The sequence below is a fragment of the Trematomus bernacchii genome, unplaced genomic scaffold, assembly GCF_902827165.1.
Source record: "Trematomus bernacchii unplaced genomic scaffold, fTreBer1.1, whole genome shotgun sequence".
Lineage (NCBI taxonomy): Eukaryota > Metazoa > Chordata > Actinopteri > Perciformes > Nototheniidae > Trematomus > Trematomus bernacchii.
Window position 1 is genome coordinate 15,286,663 of NW_022987689.1, and position 20,632 is coordinate 15,307,294.

Here is a 20,632-nt window from a genome sequence, read left to right on the forward strand (position 1 = left end):
CTGTTCTGATGAGTCCACCACCGTTACAGCGGAACATCAGTGATTATTACAGTGGCGTTTATTAGCAACCAGAAAATGACACCAGTAATGACAAACAGATGAGAATGCTGCGTGGAGTCTGGGTGCCGTGTTGGCGGGACGTTGCGGGGCTCGCTGCTGTGAGTAGGGGACAGTGTGAGCTCTATTACTGGTGTCGTTTCCTGGTTGCTGCGTGGGGTCTGCGAGACAGCGAGACATCGTGAAACTCAGCCTGAGCACCATGGACGCGGGAAGGGGGGGTGCTGAGGGGGCTGCAGCACCCCCATCTGCGAGGCTCCACTAGCACCCGCACCCCCAAACCCGGCGCACCGCGCCACAGGCTCCACTAGCACCCCCCCCAGCGCGCCACAGTTTCGCCGCTGAGAGAGTGTGTGTGTGTGAGGAGCTCCACGGATTGGTCCATTTAGACCAATGGGTTCATTTGGGTATGGTCACGTCACTGTACCCAGGAAGAAAACAATGGAAAAAGAGAAATCTCCAATGAGGCGTTCTGGGGCAGCATACCAGGTATTTTCTGTGTTAGAGTTTTATCGCTACACAGGGTGTACTTTGAGGGTTTGTGACTTTGCAGACCGTTTACATGGGGACGGGTAATAACTGGAAAAGCATGACATGGGACCTTTAACAACTTATTTAATTCACAAGAGATCTTTCCGCAACTCTTTTCCCTCCAAATTGGAACAACATGTTGAGTTCTAACCTGTCAAACTGAATCATTAAGATCAGCTTGTTTCAATATTTGTCAAACTGTGGTGTTCATTCATTCAAACAAACCTTTATGTAGGCTTTTGAATCAATTGAGGGAGACCCTTATTTTTTAATGACGTTGAGCATGAAAAAAGACATAAAACAATCATAAGATTATAATATAGAAATATAATCATAGAAAACAACAAACAATATCAATTAAAATACTTACAGGCTTAAAGTATTGAGTTTTAGGTTTATATGGAGAGAAATTCCATGAGTCTACTACATATTAAAAGAGATATCTGAATCAATTTTAGAATCTGAATTTATACCAAAATTAGGTTTTTCTTACACTGGCTCCATTAGAACTAAACTATTTACATAAACAAGAGTAAGTGTGCAATAAAAAAATTACAAATGCTGAATTGCACAGTTTAAAAGGGTTTGGGTTGATGGTGAAGTCCAGTGCCAGTAAATAAACATAATCTGTCATCTGGAGAGAAGCAGTGGTTCCACTGAGGAGCCATGTTGCACACACACAGGATTAACAATGAATTGAGAACAGTCTCTCCTGCAAGAGGCAGACATTATGTGTTGGATACCTTGATTGTGAAAATATAACTATAAGCTACACATACAGTATGACCATTTAAATACAGGGATATACTGCCGCTTTTATGAGTTCTTTGAGTACAGTATCATCTTGTAGTTTGGGGAACTTTTCAGATTTTGCAAAGTGTGCAGAAAGTTAGTTCACACACCAGTGTGTGAAAATTAAATTACAAAGTGTCATTTAACATTCTAAAAAGAAAAGATCACAAACTGGTTTCCTGATATTGTTTGTTTGATATTTTATTCAAAACATTATACTTATTTTTCAATGAAGTGATGACACCTATATTATTAAAATGATTGATGTATTAAAGAGTTTATTTTACTAGAGAGCATATACAGCTGGGTAGCTGGTACATTTCAACAAGGGAATAGAGAGGTGAAGTCCCGCCCATCTACTTCCGACCCATGGGACCTTATTTCGGAAAAATGATGTATTGAAGTCAATGGGGAGAGAAAGATTATCTTTCGATCCCGTTTGAATTGTGCCACGAATTACACATATGATGTTTGTCAATCTTAAATAATAATTTCCATGTCAAAAAAGTCACAGTTTGTCGTAAAACTGTTGAAATATAAGACTATGAAAAATACGCAACTAGAAAGACTACGAATCCCGGTCCCGCATGCTGGCTCTTACGGAACCGACTAACTCCCCTTTTGTGTATGTACAGCTCTCAACATGCCCAGACTTGTAGTGATTTTCACATTTTTTAATACTTTTCGCCTCATTCTGAAAGAAAGAAGTGAAATGTGCCAACGTGACGGCCGTCTTGGTGTGTGGTGCGAGACGGGAGATGTAGTTCATTGAGCGGTTTCACACAAAACAAAGTGTTACTTCACAGTTTTAAGACACATTTTAATTTTTTTTACTTGCAAAATTATCTTTTAAATTGACAAACATCATATGTGTAATTCGTGGCACAATTCAAATGGGATCGAAAGATAATCTTTCTCTCGCCATTGACTTCAATACATACTTTTTTTTAAATAATGTCCCATGGAGCTCCCCCAGAAAGGGAGGGACTTCGCCTCTCTATAATAAAGTGTATGCTAACTTATATAATAAAACATGATCAATTATTAGTTCATAATAGTTTGTGTTAAGTAAATGAAGTGGAGTAAAAACTGTTCTTAAGAATATTACTCATAGTACTAAATGTAGTACTTTCCACCACTGCTGATGATGAGCTCTCAATAACTCCATCAGTAGGTGGCGGTATAGAGCCACACACAGTAAAGGGATTTACAGCACATAGTAATCCTGTCAGCCATTATATATCATCCATAGTTTTTATTATCATCCTGAATTTAATCTATATGAATATAATACAGCTTGGTTTATATGTTGTGGAATAAAACATAGCTCAACCCACCTGGAAGAGGCTTTTTTTTCACTTGGTACGTTGGACATATTTTCTCAAAGATATTCAGAATAATCTTAGTCCATTTACTTCTTGGTTATGTAATTTAGTATACTTTTGAGGTACTTGTGCCTTAACTGAGTCTTTTATTTGTATGCCACTTTTTAATTCTATTACATACATTTCTGAGGGAAATAATGTACTTTTCAGTTTACTAGAGATATGTGACAGCTTTTTTTACTTCAAGTTTTACCCTGTTATGCTTTTGGGGGGTTTCCCTTTCCTGTAGTGTGTTCTATAGGTTTTGGTGCATGTAAATGGTCTGCAAAGGATAAAATCCCAGAGGGAGTTTTTCTCCACTCATTCTTTGTTTTAAAGAATGTTGAGATCTCTGCGCCTGATCGAACAAAACAAACGTGGGGAAAAGGCCCTGGTTTACATGGGTTATTGTAACAGCTCTTCTCGCAGTTTTTTTAGAAACCAAACAATACAAAAAAGGAAAAAATGATTTGCAGAATAATACAGAATCAAAAATGGTTATTAGTTTCCGTCCAATACAATATATTTAGTCAGAAATCCAATGATATAACAGACAGTCAAACAGATGAGAAACGTATCCACCTTTTATTTTTCATATCTTAGTACATTTCCTGATTAGTTTACTTTTACTCAAGTAACAATATCCTTACATGACTTTTATTAGTTACACAGTGTCATTTTACAACCTCCCTTTACTTAAATAAAATATCTGAATACTTCCTACACCAACAGAAGCATTCATGATGTATTCCCAGTTTCCATTCTCCCCTGTACATCTGAAGCACATTTCCAAACATGAAGTCATCCTGGGCCAACAGCTCTCCATGTGTTTTTCTCTGTCCAGCTCTACTTTGTTAATCCTGCTTGCCTGACCCCTCGATGGCATCTTCTGTAAGTAGCAGGTTAAGAAAAGCATACGGGAGCAGCCCGTGGTGTATTGCCAGATTAGGTAAGCTCATTATCAGTTGCTCCTGGATGCCCAACAACAGCTACAAATAAACCGCAGTAGTGGGGAAAGTATATCAAGGAAGTGATGACACCAGATGAAGGTGTTTCCTAAATAGTCTGGATTTCCGGGTTTTATATCATATCTGACTCGACCTACTAAAGGGCTTATACTCTCTATGCATACAGACAATATAAAGTAACCTACAGAGGTGTGTTTGTGTCCGATTACACACTCTGACACTCTACCTCACTGACATACAATAGTCACGGGACAGAAACATACCATGTGTAAGGTTACAATTAGCATCAGGGTTTTTATTATTTGTTCATCTATGAAAACGACATGACCTCCACAGCAGAAACGTCTACCCCCAACACTAAAACATACACACTCTCACACACGCACACCACGGTACTATCCTCTAACTGCCTTCCCCCATCTGTCCATCCCCTATCAGTGAGGCTGAGTCACTCTGCTCTAATACGCAGCTATCAAAGCAGCCATACCATAGCTTTTACTAAAACATCAATTTTTTCTACCAAAGTGTAACACATGTAGGAAATGTTTGTCCTCTGCCACCCTGTCTTTCTCCCGGGCGAAAATGTGAGTCATGATTACAGCTGACAGTGTGTTCTCTGCGGTGGTAGACACACTGTCGTCCTCCAGTGTGACACACATTTCTAACAATACAAACAAACTCCTAATTTGCAGTTGCATGGCAGTTAATAAAGAGTGGTGCAGGAAAAGGTCCTGACCCTGGAAACTAGTTAGCATATTAGCACATATTAGCAACTCAGCACTTTTGTCTCAAAAACAAGTTTTGAGATTTTCACGTTTTGTTCTACGGATTTAATACGTAAGGAAATACCACACTTATAAATACCAACACTTTTAGGTGTTTTAAAAACAGAGTTTGCTAACTAGTGGCTAAATTACACAACTAAAAGTCATTGCGCCAAACATAGAGAGTGAAGCCATGCATTATTTAGTTAATGAATAGCCTAACATTAGACTATTATAAAAGTATACTTGTTAATATGTGGGGATTATCCTTCTCAACAAAACATGTAAGTGTCATGAACGTGTGCTTTTCACATTTCTTTATTTCTGCAATATTCTGAAATCCAATGGAAAATCCCATTGCTTTCTTTCATGGCAGCCCTTGCAATGCTAACTTCCGGGAAGACTAGTTAGCATCACACAGATTGTTGCTGAAAATGAAGTGTTAGGTAAATATGATACTCACACATTCTGTTCAGCAAGATAATCTGCAAACCACATTTTTCTGATCCATCAGCTAAAGCACTGTGTCTGTATTTGGACTGCATCCACTCTAATGGATCCAATATAAGACTTGGCCCTTCCACTGGGCATTCTTGCTCATCCTTGGTTCCCGTATCCTGGAGGCAACCCATAGGCTCAACTGTCGCTCTTATCTTCTTCTCCATTTATTTTCCCTATTTATCCCTACTGTTCAAAAAGATGTCTCTTTTGATTAGTATGTTGTTTCCAATTTCATCTCTCTTTAAAGCCCCTAAATATGTCAAGTCTTAAGTATGTTATCAAATATTCGTGCATGGATAAGCTACAGTAAAAGCAATTATTAGCTATCAGCTAAAGCTACGATTATTCATTAAGAGTTTAACACTTAAAATCCAGAATAACAAGCTACTCCAGTAGGAGTAGTTTGATCAAATATGCAACAACTGTTATCCCATTCTGAATGAATTATTTCTATATCATGATTATATAGATATATATATCTAGACGTGCGCGATGTCACCATGACGAAAAACAACTTTGCTTAAAATTTGGCAGAAACTAGGCGTCTTTACACAGTTCCTGTGGAAACGTTTAATTTAGTTGAAACTGATTGAGAGAAATATTTATCTTTTGGGCCTTTTAGTACAATAGAGGGAAAAGTTGACTGATTTGAGTCAAGCTGCATTCACATGATACGCGGTAACACAAGTCTGCGCTGCCATTGCCGTTGTGTTTTTATGGAGAATGCAGTAACGCCCGACTCGTCGTAAGCACTAGCCTCGGCATCGCTCGAAAATTGGCGCTGAGCGCTGCAAAGAAAGTTCAAATTATTTCAACTTTGACCTTGACACCGCTGAGCCTCTGACGCGTAACAAATCAGATGTATGTAGCGGCGCAAGCTAGCAGCGGACGAAACAATATAAACAAACTCAACTATCTGTTTTCACTGCAAGGCCCTGAGCTTTTTATTTTACTATATGCTCATGTGCATTAATATTCATTGTTGGTTGCATGAACACAGTCATTTCAATAGCACTAGTAGTAGTCTGAAACTCCAGAGGAGTACTTTAAAAACTTATGTTGAACCATTTACAATATAAATGTGTTGACTTTGCATGTACGTTTGACCTGACTTAATTTAGCTTCAGACAATAACGTTGCTTTTAAATAGTTATCTTTGCTGTCCTAATCAATTGCTTTATATTCAAAACTCCCTTCCCTAAGAAACCCAAGGCCTTTTTATCAGGGCTTTTAACTGTCGCTTTCTCAAGGACAGAATCATGTGGTTAACCAACCCAAAAAAACATGAAATAATCTTTCCTCTTCGGTTATATCTTTTTTTTCAGTCTATTCATGATTTCAACAAAGGACTTAAGGAGACTTAAGGGTTTCGAAGACAGCGCCTGACCTCTTATTTTTATCCTTTTATGTCTGTGGTTGAGTCATGCCTTTTTCAAAAAGATATCTCTGCTGCTCTCTGTCCTGGATATATAACAGGGGACCAAGAAGTACTACGCTCAATTCAAGTTACAAGTAAAAGTCTTGCAACATCTTACTTAAGTAAAAGTGCATAAGTATTGGCATCAAAATAAACTCATATAACAAAAGTTTAATAAATCGTTATGGTAAAAGTCTAAAGTAGCATGAAATAAAAATATAAAAATACTCAGGTAAAGTACGAATAGCTGAAAATTGTACTTAAGTACAGTACTTGAGTTACTTTGAGGTAAATGTACTATTACATTCCACCATTAATGTATATAAAATAATAATAAATAATTAATATCATATAATATAAAAAATATAATGAATAAAATAATATAAAGAAGTAATAAAGAGCATACAAAATATAACATATAATTATACAAAAAGAAATGTTTAGCTTACATATGAATATATAACATCAAATATATAATATTAAAACAATTATATATATATATACGCCTATATGAAAAGGTGATGAATCACATTAAAATGATTCTGCAAAAATGTACAAATGTATTTTTTTTTTTAAGAAAATGTACATTTACAGTAGACACACTGATTAAAATGTAGGCAATGTTCCAATTCTTATTTTCTTTCCTTAATTCCATGCATCCCATTTCGTGTGACCTTGTATAATATGTATGCAGATGGCTGTGGAGTGTCTGCTCAAGGCAAGCCGAGAGGTGCTGAGGGGACAGCGGCCATGTGACCGTGGCTGCAGGGATTGGCTTAGTGCAGATGTGACATCAGCAAGCCTCCCACTCCCTCCCTCCCTCCCTCCCTCCCTCCCCTCTCTCTCCGCCTCTCTCTCTCTGTACCGCTCTGCTTTTTATCCCTCCCCTCCTTCTCCTTTCCTCAGCATCCCCCCTCTCAGAGATGGCGTGTGTCGGTGCTGCTCGGGCGGCCGGGGCCTAACGTGCACTCAGAGAGGACGCCCCCTCCCCATCCCCCGATTTGCTGCATATTCCTCGGGTGTCTCCTCTCGCCGTGTCCTCCACCGCCGCCACTGCTGCTTCTGCTCTTCCAAAGCTCTTTACCACCCCACCTCCCTGTGCGGGTGTCTGGGAGTCGGGGCCCTCGGGGGTGGAGGGGAATCGTGCTTCGCTGGGGGAGCTGTGCGGAATTAGCTATGCCCTACCCGAGCATCCTTTGACCGGCTGGATTTCTCCATTTCTGCGCACCAGGGGGGGGCGCCACGTAGGATGAAAAGCAGCAGTCATGATGCAAGGTAAATCATCAGTGCTCTTCCTCCTGCTCCTTTTATTTCCCATGGTTTCTTTTGCGTCCTCCTCCTGCCCTCTCGTGTCCCTGCTGGGGCCGTTAAAGCTCCTGAATCCCCGTGATGAGATCCGTCGTACCGTGAGGACCTTTGAGCCGAGCTGCATGCATGACCGGTGTGACAATGTCAGTGTGGGAGCGTGGCGTTGTTAGTGACACATTAGGAGAAAATGCAGGTGATAGCGGAGGTGTGGATTTGTAAAGGAAGAGCAGTGTAGCCCTGCCTTGCTAATCTCCTGCTGTGTGTGTTTACACGTGTGTGTGTGTGTGTGTGCTCCCTTTAGTTACACACTTAGTCATACAAATACATGTTTCAAAAGAACAGGAAGCGGCACTCATTCAAACCTCTGCTGCTATCAGAGCTTAATATAATATTCCAATCAATGCCTTAAACCATGCCTTTCTTTAGTGCTCATGTTGCATTAAATAAAGTTACAGCTGCTGTTGCAAAGTAAACAGTAGTGGAATAAACTCGGATGGAGGAGCTGAATCATTTATCCAACCCTCCATGACAGATGCTGGGCCCTTACCATCCATTAATGCCAACGTGGTAATAGAAGTTGGCTATTATTAGCAAAAAGGCCTGCAGTCAGCCTGCCATGATATAGTACTCAGTTCTTGAGCTATACAACAGCACACGTGTCACATGCTCATCTTAGCCCTCGTTAGCTGCGTGGCTAAGTCCACTGTGTACAGTAGGCTGTCAGGTGTACTTAGTGGTGTTATCTGGACGCAGACATGGAGTGTGCAGAAGGCTACATGACAACTGTTTTGTTTATGCAGCATATTATAGAAAAGCTACATTATTTTAAACATACTCTGAACAAGCCTTATAATGTTAGACTACATAGTGTAAAAAAAGGTATGTTAGTCTTTGATCAAGCTTGTGCAAATGACCTTGTTTGGAACTGTTTACACTACAGTGGTTTGACATTGATTCCAAGGTCCATAATGCTTTTTTTTTTAAATGTATGTTCTGCCCCAAAAACGAACTATCATACATACTTTACACTAATGGCTCCCCCGCCTCGTGGTTGGTTTGTTCTTAACCGACTAAAAGAGATTTCTTGAATAGATTCATACTTTTTTTACACAATTTTTATGCTGAATGACGTATTAAATATAAAAACCTATTAGGACATCTTTGGCAAACACAGATTTAAGGTGATACTTTTGCATGGATCTGTCTGTAACTTTTGTATATAATGTTCAACAGATCTAGTCAATTAAGTGACAGAATCGAGGTTATTATTTTAGTGGAGGACGGCCCAAATGTTGTCCATGTAACCGAGCATGGCATTGTTACCAATCTATTCAGGCTGCCTCTTGATGCAGTTAATACCAGGACTGTATGAAAATCAACTTGTCAACATTTGCAGCCTTATGGATAGGTGATCCATTCCAGGCAACACTATAAAAGAAAATCGATCATCCGACCACACTGTAAAGACAACTAATTGGACTGAAAACCAAGACATCATCATGTGTAATATGAATAATATTACATGTATTCATTGGTATAAGATATCAGTAGGTGGTGGTGCCACTTGTTGTTTTGTCACCTGCAAAATAAGTGGCTTATTCTACAATTCAACACTAAGGATACACAATGATTTTGGCAAGTCATTGGCATCAATTGGAATTGGTTGTCATTTCCGATATCGGCACAAATCCTATATCCTACATCCCTATTTCAAAATATCCAACAATTATTAAAATAAAGATCCAAACAGATAATAACACTTTCCCCATTTCTAGGTGTACCTTTAAACAAGTTAAGTTACGTTTCCTTGGGATTGTTTGGAACTAGTTTTTCCCAACCTTGGTTGATTGGTTTTGTCTTTCCTCTGTAATTCAAAATATTTCTATATGACTGGTAACTGAGGCATAGTGTTGTTAGGCTGTCAGTGTTGCTATAGCAGAGGAAGGTGTGTAAAGAATGTTCACACCTATGCACAACTGACAACCAGTATCAATAACGTACATCTTCCCACGCTGGTTTGTTCAGATATATTTTTAGACTCCATTATCAGAGATTTAGTAGTCCGCTGCTGACAGTCAGAGAATTGAACTTTAAGTATAATTTATTACCTTAAGATTGCCTTAAGTCAAAATCCACATTTCTTCTGGAGCTCTCAGTCTAATCTAATAGCCTTCATCTGCACACACTGTTTGTACTCCACCTATTGATAAAGGCCACCAGATGCAGCTGAATGCTCTTGAAGAAATTGACTTCCTCTGGAGCCTTCTGCCAATAAATACTCCAAGATAATGCTAAGAGAAATCTAGACCCTTGATAGTGACCCTTCAGTCTAGAAAAAGGTTTCTCAAAGCAAGAAAGTTGGAGGTCATGAAAATGATTTCAGTTTTGTAGCAAGGCTTTTCGGAAACCAACAGATGTCTTAGAGACAGTGTGCAGTGTCAGTTTTGGATGAAATAATTAGCTTTGTTCATGATGTTCGGGTTTCCCTGATACATTTGAACATTCACAAAAAGTGTACTTGAGGTTTACCATGTGAAGATGAATTTTATGCCGAAGTGAAAGTGATGGGAGTATATGTACGGAAGATTATTCGGCCGGGGCGGCTGTGGCTAAGTGGATAGAGTGCTAGACTTCAAATCAGGGGGTAGCAAGTTCGAGTCTCACTGCAGTCAGCATGTCGTTGTGTCCCTGGTCAAGACACTTCACCCCAAATTGCTCCTGTGGGGATTGCCCACAGTACTGAATGTATGTAAGTCGCTTTGGATAAAAGTGTCTAACAAATTACATGTAATGTAATGTAATTATTAGGGACAGACATACAGGGCTGAAACGAGAGGAGGAGGACATTGTCCTTTTAGAATTCCTAGTATTAAAATGACTTTTCTGGAATAAAGCCGACCGACTTTGCAGTATACACTGTATGCAATAATGCTCGTAGTTTATTCGTTTCATTTCGACTTAATTTTGAAATGCAAAAATATTTAAAAAATCGTCCCATTCTTTTCTTTATTAATACTAAACATTCAACCTTTTTGTCAACTTTTCCGCTTCATTCTTGACAATTGAACATTATTCTCAGAAGAAAAACAAGATAAAGATCCTTCACCTCTCAAAATGTCGGCCTTCAAATTTGGGATGTTTTTATCAATTTTCTGAAAGCATAGAGGCGCATTTGAAACTCTAATTTGAAAATCAAATTATGTTAAAATTGTAAAAATATAGTAATATCATTACATCATTCTTTAGTAAAAAAGCACCAATCTCAAGTATGTGCCAAAATAACAACAACATATTCTAGATCTTAGCAAAATATTTAACGGAAATATTGCCCAACTTGTCTCGCAGTATTAGCACAAATAAGACCCAAACTGAACTACAGCTAATATCCTTAGTTACACTGTTTAATGAGAGTTGTAGGGCTCTCCTCAGGCACACTTGGCTTATAAAAGCAGCAGTTTGCTTTTTCTCCCCCAGTATGTTTACTATTCTTTTAGCAAGTTTGTCACATATTAGGTTCAGCTTGAATCTCTATTTTTACTCCTTATCACACAACACACGTGCAGGTTAGGAGTGGACAGAAGGCTGGCTGTTCAGAGCTGTCTCCACTGATAAAGGTCGTGATGCAGGAGTAATCCGTGCTATTGAGCAGCCCGGCTAGCTGCTAATACATCACAGGTCCTGACACGTCCTTCAGTACACTGGAGAGCTTCCTCCCAAGTGAATGGTACTGAGCACCAGTCTTCCCTTTTATAGAATGTATTCTTATCAGGGTTTTAATCTGTGTGTGTGTGCTGACTCAATATTTATTTGATTTCAAATTCAGTTTGATTTACTTTTCAGTACAGGACTACATATTGGAAAAAATAAATGAGCAATCATGTATTCTTGTTTTCAAAAACAGCCCACAGGCAGCCTCTGAATAGCACAAAATGTTCACCACCCAACTGTCTGTCACACGTGTCCCTGTTGCTCTTGTATGGATGTGAGAATCAACTGTGCTCTCTTGTCTTCTAAAACACTGTTGTGCAAACCTGTCGCTTGTTTTTCTTGGGAAGAAACATGTTCCACACCGAGCCAATGCATAAAGAAGAGAGAATACTACTCAGATGATTTTATTTTCTTGCAGTGTTTTATACTTCTGATCAACTGTCTTTTTGTTATTTAAGGTGTCAGACGAGTACATGTTTAATACAATCATATTTATTTTTGACATTCTTAACCTAAGAGAATCAGGAATATTCTCACTTAGAACAACTCGGCTTGTTAGCCTTCTTAGCCTCTGTTGTTTGTGTATTCACAGAGCAGGACAAACAAACAAACAAACACTGAGTAGCCATTCAGCTCTATTTGACAGAGAATTCTACAACTCTCAGACCTTTTTGAATCATCAATGTCAAATGGTGTCAATGTCTAATCATCTGCTTATTTTAGCTAGTCAAAATGGAAATGCCTCTGTCTGTGCTCAGTTGGTCTTTCAGTCCATCACCTTGGTCCAGACTGAAAATATACAGACATTTGTGATGTCCAGAGAATAAATCATTCATCCCTTTTACTATTCATCTCATTTATCTACCTTCAGCTAAGCTTTATTAGGCCTAAAATTCAAATGTTAACATGCTAACACATTAGCAAGACATGGTTCACATCTGTAGGTTAGCTTGTTAACATGCTACACTTGTACCACAAAGATACATAGTAGATGTCTGGATGTTATCATGCTAACACGATAAACTATTACCACATCAATGCATGGTTAACAGCAGACGCCTATATTAGCATGCTAACACATTACAGTAATACCTCAACAATGCATGCTAAACATCAGTGTGAAGCATGCTAACACACTAAAGTAATTCAACAACAATATAAACATCAGTATGTGAGCATGTTTGGTTAAAATATCTGAAAGTTTGCATGCTAACTCGCTTCAACTAGCTTCTGCTACTGAATGCAATCTTTTTAAATGTTACTGATTTACATCAAATGTATCTACACTCTTTTAAAATGTAAATATTGTTGCAGACTAAAATCACAAAATAAATCAGCTTAAGCTTAAGAGATATTCAAATGTTTTTGTCAGACATAAAACATGTAAGTACCACTGACCGGTGTTAACCTCATTTCAGAGATGCAGTGCATGTGTGCCATAGGTTGGTCATTGACACCACAAACCAGTATCAAAAACACAGATGAACTATTCAACTACAATTCTACATAGAAATACCTTGTTCTGCAGAGATCTTCATGCTCTGCACATGTTGAATGATTACTTGTCTGTTGTCCCAGCCGTCCTGACTCGCTGCATAGTGCCAACCGTCTGTGCTGCAGGGGTCTTGGCACCCAGTTTGGCTGACTATGGCTGCCATAGTAGATCTTTCCCCCACTCTGCCTTTAATCTTGCTAATGAAGTGGACACATTGATCAATGTTTGTTTGTGTTTTTTCTTACATTCAATTCAGTCAGGGAGGGGACACTTTAGAGGATTACGTTTGCGCTGCTTTATTTTTACGTGAAGGCTTTCCCCAGATGATGTTTGTGTCCCGAATCGATTTTTTTATTTAAATCATCTTATTGTGGTTACTGTATTTCCTGCGTATCCAACAGGACAGAATCATCCTCAAGTTACTCTACATCAGCCTGTTACCCTTTGGTGTTATTTGCTTTTAAGTGCATTGTAATGACAAGACTATTAGCTTTATATAGAGAGGCGAAGTCCCGCCCATCTACTTCTGACCCATGGGACCTTATTTTGGAAAGATTATGTATTGAAGTCAATGGGGAGAGAAAACGTATCTTTCGATCCCGTTTGAATTGTGCCATGAATTACACATATGATGTTTGTCAATTTTAAAAAATAATTTCCATGTCAAAAAAGTCACAGTTTGTCGTAAAACTGTTGAAATATAAGACTATGAAAAATACGTAACTAGAAAGACTACAAATCCCATATGAAAAATACGTAACTAGAAAGCCTACAAATCCCAGAATCCCGGTCCGGCATGCTGGCTCTTACAACCGACTAACTCCCCTTGTGTGTATGTACAGCTCTCAACATGCCCAGACTTGGAGTGATTTTCACCTCTTTTAATACTTTTCGCCTCATTCTGAAAGAAAGAAGTGAAATGTGCCAACGTGACGGCCGTCTTGGTGTGTGGTGCGAGACGGGAGATGTAGTTCATTGAGCGGTTTCACACAAAAAAAGTGTTACTTTTTTTTACTTGCAAAATGATCTTTTTAAATTGACAAACATCATATGTGTAATTCGTGGCACAGTTAGGCTCTAGTCTAGAGCATTAATTTAATTATACATGATGTTGTTCTTCCTCTCTCTGCACTAGGACTCAAAAACAGAACCAGAAAAGCCCTGGGCTTAAAGAAGAAGGACAAGGATACGGATGGAACGTGAGTTTGCTCAGACACAACTAACAAGCCGAGTTTACAACCGTCCAACTCTGAAAACAGAACGGGGATGAATAGGGCTGGGTATCAAAGCTCAATCATTTGACCGACTGAAATATGTCTCTACCATTGAGTATATAACTTTGCCAAATACAGAATGTTTAGTTGGATTTGTGCCTTTTTTGTATTCTCTAAAACAATATTTTTTTATATAATTCAAAATGTTGCCAATTTTTGTCAATTTTGTTAAGGCAAGGTTCTTGTACCGCTGTTTGTGTTTTGACAACATTCACATTTGAGACTATTTTTGTTAAATGAAAGAAAGGGATATTGTAGAATAACATGATTATATCTATGAGTATAATTAAATCATTGCCAAACCTAAAATATTGTTTTCCTAAAATTGACTTTTTTGTCCTTTTGTCAAAACAGGAGTTCACCTGACAAAGAAGGAAGTGGAAGCGGAAAAAAAGGAAGTGTATGTACATTTCACATCGTTTTGTAGTTTGTTAGGTTCTTTTCTCTGTTAGTCTGTCTTCTTCCCAGTGCTTTTCAACAACAAAAATCATCCAAATACAAAAGTGATATTGTGATTCAGAAACTGGACATATACATACTATATCCATTGATTCAGTATTTTACAATGCAACTGTTACTGCCTTTGGAGGATAACTTCCATGTATTACAACTTGCTTTACGTAGTTTTTGGCCACGGCACGACTACCAAGTCTGCCAAAGCACGAATCTTGAAAAGTCAGACAATCGAACATGTCATAAAAAGCCAACATTTAATTTGAACCACACTTTTTGAAAGTAAAAAGTTAGTTAATAAAGTAGGTAAGCACAATTGATCATTCACACGGACATGTTTATACTAACTTCTCTTTTCATTATTCTCTCTTTGGTCCATTTTGTAATTAGAAAAAAGCCAATGGAGCACCCAATGGTTTCTATGGGGAGATTGACTGGGACAGATATGTAAGTCTGCGCAGCTTCTCCTTTTTTTCAATATTTCTTACCAAGCACACTTGCAATCAGTGTCACATATCGCTAGGTTTGATATTACTGAGTAAACGTTGCAAATAGAGTGCTAGCTGCATATTCTGTGAGTCAGCAGGAGCTTCCAGCCAGACTTTTGTGAAATCTGACCCATATTTATATGCAGAGCTGTTCACAGGGAAGAGTTTAGCGACGCCTCTGTGACTGTACATTGTGTAACAGACTTTGTCCTCTCTCTTTTCCAGGCCTCTCCTGACGTGGACGACGAGGGCTTTAGCCTCCGGCCCGGAGACGAGGGCGATGATATCCTTTGAGGAGAGAAGAAGCAGTCCTGGGACTCTTCTCCTGCAAAACTATTGACCTGTTCTGCTGAGTGACTCTTTGGACGAGTACTTTGCTGTATTAAATAGGCCAAATCAATAGTCCTTCACTCTCTTGCCACATCACATGTGTATGTCCTTGCAGTTGCACAAAAAAAAGAAAGAAGAAGGGCAGCCAGACTAGAGTTTTGGTTCTCTGCCCTGACCCCATGGGGGCCTACTTGACCCGCGAGTTTATTTTTTCTGTCATTAATAGGGAGTAATGTTATACCATCTCTATGGCAATGGCATGTTACATTTGTTGGGCTTTGCTGAACATTCTGTAGGAGAAGGAGCAAGTGCAACTGTAACAAATAAAATTAGTTCATTATTACAGCACTATTCTGGTCTTGGAGTGCATCCACATTTACAAAAACAGTTAGCATGGAGATAAAGGGGTTGTCCAGCAATCAAAAAAAAAAGGAAGTGAAAGTGTGTAAAAAATGTCTTTAAACAGTCTGTGAAAACTAAGGCTGACTTTAGCTGGAAATTGTTTTATATACATTTTCTAAGAAATTGTTCTTATTGTGGAAATGTGGCCTTTGGTTTGTATGCATGTAAATGGTCTGCAAAGGCTAAAATCCCAAAGTTACCTCCAGAGGGAGTTTCTCTCCCACACTTCCGTAACAAAGTGACATCACTTTGTAACAGTCTGCCGGCCAGCTAACCAATCAGAGCAGACTGGGCTCTGGTTTCAGACAGAGGGTGAAAAGAGGTGCTGCAGCATGAAAATAATAAAGAGCTTTTTGAACATTAAGGCATGGAAATATGTCACAGTAGAGGCAAAGACTACAAATATGAACCTGGACATTTGCATAATAGGGCCCCTTGAATCAGAACCTGCTGACATGGTTTAGATTCGGATGCTTGGACAGAAACTTTGCAGATTCATGTAAGGTCAGGCCAGATTTGTGTAGCCCCATCTTGGCTTTAATTGAGCACACAATCATCATTAAGATTGACCGCATGTTCACTGTTTCATCAATATTTTTGCTCATGCAGGTGTCAGTGGCTTTTTGTTTGAAAAATAGTATGAACATTTACCCAAGAAGTATCGTTTGGAGTTTCATCAACAGCAGGTGTAATACAGTTAGTAACTGTGATACAGCAGACTGAGACACAGAGCATCTCACTTTCATTTTAAAAGAATATGCTATTTTTAAATTCTGTACAAGAGTGACTAAGCCTCCATCTGATGTTACTTTGTCCTTGACAAATGTTCACCAGCTTCCAGAGGAAAGCACTTTTTTTCCTCCAGCGACTCGGAGGAAGATGAGGAGAACAAGAAGAAGTTCAAAATCAGGATCAAGCCACTGGTGGCGGACAGTGCCAAGTGTGTCCCCTCGTCTATGGACGAGCTGAAAGCCTCGGTGGGGGGCCTGGCCCTCTCTCCGTCTCTGGTGAGCGCTGCTGATCAGAACCCTTGTTCTGCTACACAGCACTGAAGGTTCATGACGTGTAACAGCTGTTAAAGTCTGTCTTTTTTTTGTCTTTTCTTCACTTTTCTGCTGTCGTCTTGTAGAAGAGAAGTCCGGTAAGTCTTTTTTTATTTATGTTTCACCAGCAACAGCGGTCGTATGGCATGAATTCACTTAAAAATGAGAACGTGATAATTCCCTTATAAACACTTTTTTTGGCCTAACGCTTTTTTCTGCATGCAGTTTCTGTCTCACCATTTCTAATCCCTCAACTTCTTTTTGTTGGTTTCTGTTTAGCTACAGCTTTACTTGAACCTGAATGGCAAAGCGTTACATAATGCAGATTAAACATAACACCAGTGGTGGAAGTACATTTACTCAAGTACTGCACTTAAGTACTGTTTTTACAAACTTGTACTTGAGTTTTTCAATCTATGCTACATTATACTTCTACTCCATTACATTTTGGAGGCAAACATTTCATTTTAACTCCGCTACATAAGTCACTTTGTATAAATATAAACACATGATAATGCTTTTATGATGCAATACTAATCTACCCAGTATTTTAAGAAGTAATTGGAAGTAGTTTGGTTCAAAATTGACAAAGAACAAAGAATTTAAGATACTATAATACGGCGGCTGATTGGTGCAAACACGGCCAAAACATTTTCGCGAAACGATGCAATGATAAAAACACAAAAGTGCCAAAACACATGCAAATGAAGAAACATCTTCAACAACTTGATAACCCATGCACAGCATTTAGAAAACATTCACCAATTTGACGAAATATGGGCAAGGTTTATTTAAGAAATATGTTGCAAAAAGCTCAAAACACAACGGAAACAGGGACACTAAAAAGTAATGCACCCGGCTGGGAGTGGAGCGCTTGTTGATGTTCGTGGATTATGAAGTTGACCCACTGTCACGGTCACTGTAAATTTACCTAAAATGTTAGTTTTATTCGTTTATTTTAACAATATGATCGCATGATTCTTGCAGACGTGCTGTAAGCTGGGTAGCTTACGTAGCTGACCTAGTCATTTCAAAGAAACTGACAAAACACTTACTGCAACAGTGACAGTTGGCCAACTTTATAATCCCTGAACGTCAACAAGCACTCCGGTCCCAGCTGTGTGCATCACTTTTTAATGTCCCTGTTTCCGTTGTGTTTTGAGCTTCTTGCAGCGTTTTGTATTCGCAATGTTTCTCCTAATGGAAGTGTTTTGGGCCGTTGCAGCGCGTTTGCACCTGTCGGCCACCGCATGATATCGTCAAAAGAGCCATCCTGTGTACTGAGTACTTTTACTTTTGATAGTAATCTAAGATGGTAGTATTTCTACTTTTACTTAAATAAAAGCAAACAGAGGGTATACACTACTTAAGTAAAGGATTTGAGTTCTTCTTTCTCTTCTGCATAAGAGACACCCACACATAAACCCATTGATTTGGAGCTAACATGCGAAGCAACTTGCTACATTAACCACTGTGCATGTCGGTCGTAAGTGATGCTGGTATTTTTCTCATAATCTCAAAGGGTGTTATGGCTCATGCTGCATTATGAAAGCTTTGTGGTGCAAGTAAAGCGGTGCGATGTGTGTGTGTGTGCAGTTTTAGTTGGTGTCCATTTGACTGATTTGTCACTCACTCTCTGACCCAGGTCTGTTCTCTCTTCCTTTTTGCTGGTCTCAGAGACGCAGCCCGGTGAGTTTCTCTACACCCTCTGCTGGCTGTTTCAGAGCCAACATCCTGAAACACAGCTCTCTAATATCTGCTGTCTAAGTCAATCATTCAGTTATAAAGGGAACATTTGGTATATATATTAATCTGGACCCACTTTTCACACGTGTTGTGTCAAAGTGCCCTTTTTGATTAGAGCGATTAGTAGATTGACAGATTTCTTTAATGCAAAAATGGCAGAAGAAGAGATTTCCTGCTTTTTTACTGATGTATATAATCCTAAACTCAATATCTTTCAAACGGTTTAGGGTAAGGGTTTGTTTTTGTGTCTAACAAAATCTCGCTCAAGGAAAAGTCCTTGTTCTGAAATGTCACATTGCCGAAAACAGCTAAATGTTTAGCCACAATATTATATAATATTATTTTTTGATAACACTAATCTACACTTTTTGTACTCCAACACAATATGACAACACTGGCCTTCCAATAACAAGTCCTTATGACATACTAAATTCGACTCTTAGATACAAAAAATAGGTAATATAGGTTGAAAGGTCTCAGAATATTATTGTCCCTAAAACAAGTGAAATATGTAATGTTTTGGTGAAAGAAGTGTCTAGATCTCAGTTTTTTAAGATTGATAATGTTTCTTGATATGACTAAATTGACCTTCCTTATTTAAAAATATATATTTGTGCCTCAGAAGTTGTTATCATACATAAATGTTTATGAATTTCCTCCTAATCTCACTTCTTTGTCACTTGTTTTAAGAAAATAAAACGTGTTATAATTGAATGGAAGAATGAAATGAGCTGTGACGTGCTTGTGTTGTACTATTGTCTGTTTCTTATTTTACTTTTTGTTTGGATTCAATTTTTTACAGGGGCAGATGAAAAGGAATTTGTCCTGTAAGTACACCTACTGCTGACATATTTTGTTTACAAAAAGATGTATGAATGGGAGAGGAGAGTGGAGAATGGGAATGAATCATGTTAACCATTTTAGGTTAGCGTGTTAGCATGCTAACATTTGCTCAAACTAATTGTTTTAAAAATGTTTTATCTTTATGGAATACAACACATTTACCAGAAACGTAAAAAAAGTTTTCAAAATCTCCATATAGGTGCTCCAAAAGCGAGGAAAGTTATTGTCTTTCTTTTGTCAATATACAGTAAGCTAGTCTCTCCAAAGCTAACATTAGCTAATTAGTGCTTAACACAAAGTACAGCTGAGGGTAATGGAAATGCCAGTTTTGCACAAATAGAATTTTTCAATTTTCTTACAATATCTCCTGATGAAAAGTTACAAGTGATTGTAATATATTACTGTATCAAATTTGGGGTCAATCCAGATATATTATATTCCAGTCCAGACTAAGGTGGTGGATGGACAAACAGACCAGCATGGCCATCCATCGAGCCACACCACAATTGCCAATTTTTATACATTTTATGTGATAATGTTAAAAGTGCAAAGAGCAACAACTGAGTTTTTGTTGTGTTCCTGCAGGTGAAGAGATTGCCAGACCCAGACGCTCCACCCCAACACCAAGTCCCGCCCCCGAGACGCCGAGGTCTGTCCTTATTTTAGAAATGTTGCCAACTGATTGGACTAGTACACTTATATTCAGTGTGTATGTTTTTGGTAAGCCGTTGATATTTCAATTGTAAAGAGGTGAAATGTTTTTTGTGTTTTTTCTTATTACAGTGACAGGCTCTCGCAGAACGTTCCTGCCTTCTTTGGCCCGCCTTCAGAGACCAGATATGCCAGATATGATGGTCTGTCCTTTATCCATATTAAGCTACATTCATTTATACTAACCAATTCACGTAGGAACTGCCAGTTAAATATGTGACATTTATTGTCTGTTTATGGTTATCCAATCACAGTGGTCCCTGCAGATGCGTGGGGAGAATCGAGACCGCACTCAGAATCCCCGCTGAGCAGAAGCTTCCCAACAGGAGGTGAGTCAGCTTTAAATACACCTCTGTTACCCTTTCTATAACTCTTATGTCTATAATGCGTACTTGTTATGTGTTATAAGAATCTTATAGAGCTGTATAATCACAGTT

The 20,632-nt window shown here is 38.6% G+C and overlaps 1 protein-coding gene across 1 annotated transcript in view; it reads left to right on the forward strand.

Annotated features, from left to right (window-relative positions):
* LOC117488413 (SH3-containing GRB2-like protein 3-interacting protein 1) overlaps positions 1–20,632 on the forward strand; it is a 61,383-nt gene that overhangs the window by 25,432 nt on the left and 15,319 nt on the right. The window contains 12 exon segments of the mRNA XM_034137287.1: positions 7,301–7,669; positions 14,041–14,104; positions 14,534–14,579; positions 15,023–15,079; positions 15,346–15,403; positions 16,684–16,859; positions 16,982–16,993; positions 18,573–18,584; positions 19,444–19,468; positions 20,070–20,133; positions 20,268–20,338; positions 20,450–20,524. Coding sequence (XP_033993178.1) covers positions 7,660–7,669; positions 14,041–14,104; positions 14,534–14,579; positions 15,023–15,079; positions 15,346–15,403; positions 16,684–16,859; positions 16,982–16,993; positions 18,573–18,584; positions 19,444–19,468; positions 20,070–20,133; positions 20,268–20,338; positions 20,450–20,524 — 670 coding nt within the window. The 5' untranslated portion in view covers positions 7,301–7,659.